Source organism: Syzygium oleosum, unplaced genomic scaffold, assembly GCF_021117445.2.
Source record: "Syzygium oleosum isolate NSW1041296 unplaced genomic scaffold, Sole_v2.1 Sole_v2.06, whole genome shotgun sequence".
NCBI classification, from domain to species: Eukaryota; Viridiplantae; Streptophyta; class Magnoliopsida; order Myrtales; family Myrtaceae; genus Syzygium; species Syzygium oleosum.
Genome location: NW_026607490.1, coordinates 9,945,792 through 9,951,508, shown reverse-complemented (window position 1 = coordinate 9,951,508; position 5,717 = coordinate 9,945,792). Strand labels below are relative to the sequence as shown.

At 42.4% G+C, this 5,717-nt stretch overlaps 1 protein-coding gene and 1 long non-coding RNA gene across 2 annotated transcripts; one reads left to right on the top strand and one right to left on the bottom strand.

Moving 5' to 3' along the window:
- Nucleotides 1-3,434: 3,434 nt before the first annotated feature.
- On the bottom strand, nt 3,435-4,479 carry LOC130138349 (uncharacterized). The gene is made up of 3 exons (XR_008816754.1): nt 4,205-4,479; nt 3,859-4,092; nt 3,435-3,557 (listed from the first exon to the last, which is right to left on the bottom strand). It is a non-coding gene; the product is annotated as an uncharacterized LOC130138349 (long non-coding RNA).
- Nucleotides 4,480-4,624: 145 nt separating this feature from the next.
- On the top strand, nt 4,625-5,717 carry LOC130138364 (nuclear transport factor 2B-like). The gene is made up of 2 exons (XM_056312184.1): nt 4,625-5,061; nt 5,442-5,717. Exons 1-2 carry the CDS (start codon nt 4,702-4,704, stop codon nt 5,538-5,540), a joined length of 459 nt encoding a protein of 152 aa, XP_056168159.1. The 5' UTR covers nt 4,625-4,701; the 3' UTR covers nt 5,541-5,717.

Here is a 5,717-nt window from a genome sequence, read left to right as displayed (position 1 = left end):
TGCTAAGATACCTCAGAATATCCGATGGTGTTTGCGCCTTTTGTAGAAGCAGACCCGACTCTATTGACCATCTTTTTTTTTGGTTGTAATGTTATTGGGTCCCTTGCCTTAATTTGGGCAAACAAATGTAATCTAATTTGGCGTAATAGATCATGGCAAGAAAACCTCCAGTGGGCTACCCAAACTATACGGGGCTAGAATTTTCACCAGCAAATCGCTCGATTTGCACTTGGCGCAATGTGCCATATTATTTGGTTGGAGCGAAACAACATTCTATTTAGGAATCGACCTGTTTTCATGCCAGCCATCCGCAATCATCTCATCAAGTTGGTAAGGGACAAAGCCTTATCCATGAAGCCGGTGCTTGATAATGACCGCAACAGAAGAATTCGGCAAAATTGGGGCTTATCCCCTTCCATTTTTGAGTAATCCTTTGATTACTTTGTTTGTAGTCTATAGGTCTCTTTTCCGGTTGGACTTCTTTGTGGCTTTGCTGTTGCTTGTAGCCTTTGCATGAGTCGTTACCCCGTTGCACCTGTCGGGACACTTGTTGTGTCGCCTCAAGTGCGAGGTTTTTGTGTACGACTTTTTTCTCTGTAAGCCTTCCTTGGAAAAGTATATAAATTTCTTACTTTACCCAAAAAAAAAAAAAGATGCCTGTCAAGTATGCGCTTGTTCGCACATGTGATGTCATGCTATATGCCGGTGGAGTTATCATAACTCCTTTCTCCAATCAAAGCCCGTTTTCATCAAGGTTCTGGTAGAAAAGAAATTCTTAAAGGTGCCAGACACACATCTTTTCAAGAGCTGAAAGGTACTCGCCTATTACCTCAAGCCCAAATCTATTTTAGCATGAGTGTGGTTGAAGAAGGATATACAACAAAGAACTGTATCAAAACAAGATGAATTTACCTCCGTGAGAATTGACTCTGGAGCCTCCAGGGTTCCTCCTCCTCTGCACAATGCTGCTGTCATGTATGCCTTTGGTGGACGAACTAAGACATCTGAATCAGCTGAACATGAGAAATAGGGCGGATCTCTCCCCCGAGATTGTTTGAAGAAACTTTGGTTTAGGGCATGAAGAACACAGATTCTGTGAGCAAGTCCCTGTAGTCCTTCACGGTTTTTAAATCATCAGCTGGCTGGCATTTTGTAGCTGATCATTGCCGTACTCTGCACCAATACACATCGAGCTTAAAGAGTCGTGAAGAAACACTTCCCGGTAACAGACAAAGGCTAGTACCATGGACAAAAGAGAAAATTAACCATGCACTCACCGCAAAAGCTTTACATATGGAAACTAATGTTCGTCATGAGATGGAACTGAATTGTTAGGAATTCGTTGGTTGTCAAGGACTGCGCCTTTCTGCCTAAAATGAGTCTTTATCATATCAACAACACTTTGTCATGGAGAGGGAGAGCTTTAGTAATCCTGGAAATTTGGAAACTAAACATGGTGCTTTGGGATGGGCAATTGATGAGCAGCAGTGGGGAGTGACCACGTCCGTTAGGTAGATTTTACCTAGTACAAAGCACAATGAAATTCAATTGTCACGTTCATCGTAGTATGCACACGCACGATAATGATGAGCACCGAAAATAGGAAATTTAAATAAACACATACATAACAGAACACACACCTATGGAAAGGCTATTAGCACGTGCAATAGTAGTGAGTATCGGAGTTTAGAGAATTAAACCCAACTCGACGTCAGAACTAACTTTCAGATTACTGATGCAAGGGTAGACAAGAGGATCAGAGTGTTCATGCTCTGAAATCTCCCCCACTGAAACTGTAGACCCGAGAAAAGTTATATTGACACGAGAACTTAACAAGCAACCAGAAGTGAGAAAAATTAACTTCTAATCTTCATTTGGTTTTGTATCTCAACAAAAATATACCTAATCATCAGTGGTAAAACATAAGATGCACACGCAAAGTACCAGCGATATTCGAAGAAAACAGAAAGCAAATTTCCACAGAAGATGTCAAAACAGGGAATCCTCACTTAAATAAGTCTAAACTCTGGGCAGCTACATACTCAAGTAAGAGAATTTTATCCTTGCAACAAACATAGGATGTAAAAACACGAGCATCATGTAGATTCTTTTTTAGCAGATATTGGAATACAGATAGGCTGACTGACCAATTGACAGCATAGGCTGCAAACAGGGCATTGGCAGCTCTTGCTAGTTACGGTTCTAGAAGACTACCAAACCCAAATCATAGGACGACCTCAAATACCAATCTCCAAATAAGCAAGATTACGAACAGACCCTGCTGTCATCCATATACCTACACATGGAGGGTGCCCAAATGTCTGATCTACTATTTGGTACATGATTTAATAATCTTTTGTTTTGGTAGGAGAGCGAGACAGCTTATCTTTTAGACAATCTCATACTAATAATTCAATGATGTCACATAAAAACGAGTGTAACTGTGTAATGCAAACTATTTTTGTATCCGTAGTTTTTCTGGCATTCGTGGTTGATCCAAATCTGCAGATCAACAAAAAAAATGCATGGGCCCAATTGCCTCAATACTGGACTGAGACTCACTTTTTTGGGTTGTGTTCAGGGATTCCCTCCAATATAACGTTCATCCTACCAGTATATTGCTTCATAACTTTTTTTGACTACTCTAGGTCCTCCTCTACATCTTTTTCTTTAATTCCTAGAATTGTTCTTTTTATTCGTTTTCGTAGCCTTGAGACAAATCTAAATATGCACGGTTTAAAAGACCATGGACAAGCTCACACTAAACCGGTCAATATGGAATCCAATTCGGGATTTTACTTGGGAGCTAGCAGGAAGGAAGTGGTTTGGAAGGAATTAGGAGAAGAGAGAGCCACGGGTAAAGAATGGGAAGATTGCAAAATTGGAAGGAAATAGGATTTTCTGGTTAGACGCATCGATTCGGCCAAGCATTCTCTTCTCAGTTGCCCTGTACTAGACAAGTTCGTAAAGATCTTCATACTAAAGTTAATGAAGATCAATCTTGCAAGGCCTAACACCGAACTCAGCCTTATTAGAGAAGTGGCCACCAATGCCAAGGAAAGTCTGAGGAACAAGGTTTGACAATGCTACGAAAATGAGATAAGCATGGATTGAGGTTGGAAGGATATACCTCTTCTTCTAGTCTAACCAAGTCTATGCTGTTCAAAAATTCAACAAAAAATTAGGATGGACAAATTAAGACCAACCGTTGATCTTTCAAAAACGGGGATATATAACTATCATACGTAACTATGACATGCATGTATTCTTCATTCCTGTCAACATAATTACTATTAGGCCGGTCTAGTGAGTCAGACCGCAGAGCAGTTTCCAGGCCCGAAGGAGAGCAATCCCCAGAAAAAGACCTCATATAGGCTTCTAGCAACTTCAGCTCTCTTACCAGCAAGCGTATCCATTTGTACGGAAGGGTGTATAGCCATATGCACCAATTTCTCCGGCAATTGTTGATCCCATAGAGCATGAGAAGTATTCGTTCTTCCGGCACTTCAAATAGACCCTCGCATGAAAAACCAGTAAACAGGACCCGTAGTGCAGAACTATCGATATATTAGGTAAAAAGAAAATCGAGAGAATGCAGTAAACAGAGAGTCTCATAATTTCAGCAAAATGCCTCATCATACATGATGACGTGTATCGCGAATATGAACAAAAAAAGATTATCCTCACCCCACTTAAAAATCAGATTTTTCACCGAGAAGTTGAAATTTGATATTTTGCTCCTTCGCACGGGAGACAAACTAGTTAGTTCCTTCATCAACAATATGAAAGAACCCATCGTGTCAAGCCCTTCAGCATGTTGGATACTATTTATGAGTTTAATAACCAACGAAATCTTACCGTGCATCCCCACTGTACCGGCTTCAATGATGCCGCGTCCAGATTAATCATCTCATATGATATTAAGGGGATATCGAGCTTTGTGCTATCTTGTTTGGTTTCAATAACCAGCTGGCCATATTTATTTTCTTGAGCTTCTTGCTTGCTTTTGGGAAAGCGAAATTCGTAGTCACCGCAAGGTAGAAAGTGGACCTACAACTAAGAATGGGTATGGATTTTCTTCAAACGGAGATGCTAAAAAAAAAAAAGGCAGTACTTTTTGCCGCAAAAAACATAAAGGACAGCTTACACGGAAAACAAAGAAGCAATTTCAGCGCACAAATTTTCCTCGTGAGAAAAGACTAACCCAAGACCCATCTCATCAGCAAGAATTACGTGCCGTCTGTTCAGATCAGTAGAGCCGTAGAAAGTTAAGTGGACGCAACGAAACTTCGATATCATAAGCTAGCAAATAGACAAAGGTAAGGAAATAGAACGGAGGACAAATCGAAGCCAACAGAATGCAATGCAGCACCAACAAATACCGAGAATCATGCCTCCTCTTAAGAAATATTGTCAATCTAGAGGAAGCCGCAGGCAGAACTTACCGGATGTCTCTCTACTGCTGCGTCCGAACAGAGCAGAAGAACAGTGGCTGAACTGGAAAAAAAAGAGAAAAGGGGGGCCCTTTTAGTCTTTCTACCCAAAGGACCGGTTTCGGGTCGGTCGGGTCGGGTGGACCCGACGATTCCAAATAAAATGAGAACTCTCGAAATCCCTAGGGCTCGCTTTTTCTCTCTTGTCGTCTTGGGTTACCGCCGTCTGCATCGCGTGGGTGTGAAGCACACAGAACCAGAAGGAGAGATGACGACGAGCAACCGAGAAAAGATGGATCTGCTGAAGGCGAAATTTGCGAGGAACCGAGAAAAGATGGATCTGATGATGGCGGAGCCCAAGCGGTTCGTGGAGAACTACTTAAAGACGTTCGACGCGAACCGGGAGGACTTGGTGAACCTGTACCGGGAAGAGTCGGGGATGAACTTCAGCGGCCAGATGATCCTGGGCAAGGAGGCTATCGTCGCCAAGCTCGCCTCCCTTCAGCAGTGCCAGCAGCAGATCAGCGGCATCGCCTGCTTGCCCTGCGAACTAAGCGGCGGCGTGTTGGCCTTGGCCTACGGCTACTTGTGGCTAGACGGCAAGCCGGACGCCTACCTTTTCTACCAGGCCTCTCTCTCTCTCTCTCTCTCTCTCTGTGTATCGGTTGAAGCATCCATTGATATATTTTATTTAATTTTTTTCTTTTTTGAGTGTCGAAGGATGGTGGTTTGGATGAGATGGCGTTTTTGTTGAGTGAATATCTCCTACTTGGGTGGTGATCCCTTCGTCCATTGTTGTTAGCGGAGCATCTGTTTATAAGATTTATGGTGAACCGAATTGTTGTTGCTCCGATGAAAGTTTCGGAAAAAAGCGCTAATTGATGCCTAAAGAAATTTTACCCTTTTTAATAAGTTTATATTTCTTGTGAATTCTTTGCAAATTTCTCTATCAATCGTTTATTCGATCGTATTGCATACTGAGAGTCGTGTATCTGATTCTGCCCTCAGTCGTTCCGTTTGTTGCAAGAACCAGAAGGAAGCTATTACATAGCGCAACAGGCTTGGTTGACCCATGATTTCAACAATCCTCCTCCCGCCTTGACTTGAACGCGAAGGATGTCCAAGACGAAAGAAGGAAGGAGGCGGCGGCGGCGGCTTTACGGAGGCGGCCGGGGGAGTTGAGTTTCAGTCTCTGATGTTTTTCTTTTCAATGTTCTAGATCTACTGCAGTACTGTCTGGTAAATAAGATTAGAACCGTCAATGTCTCAAGTGGATGCTTATGT

Excerpts from the sequence above, each read along its gene's own strand:
- LOC130138364 (XM_056312184.1), top strand. The coding sequence starts at position 4,702 with ATGACGACGAGCAACCGAGAAAAGATGGATCTGCTGAAGGCGAAATTT. Across the intron at positions 5,062-5,441 it reads ACGCCTACCTTTTCTACCAG|TCGTTCCGTTTGTTGCAAGA; the intron begins GCCTCTCTCTCT and ends TTCTGCCCTCAG.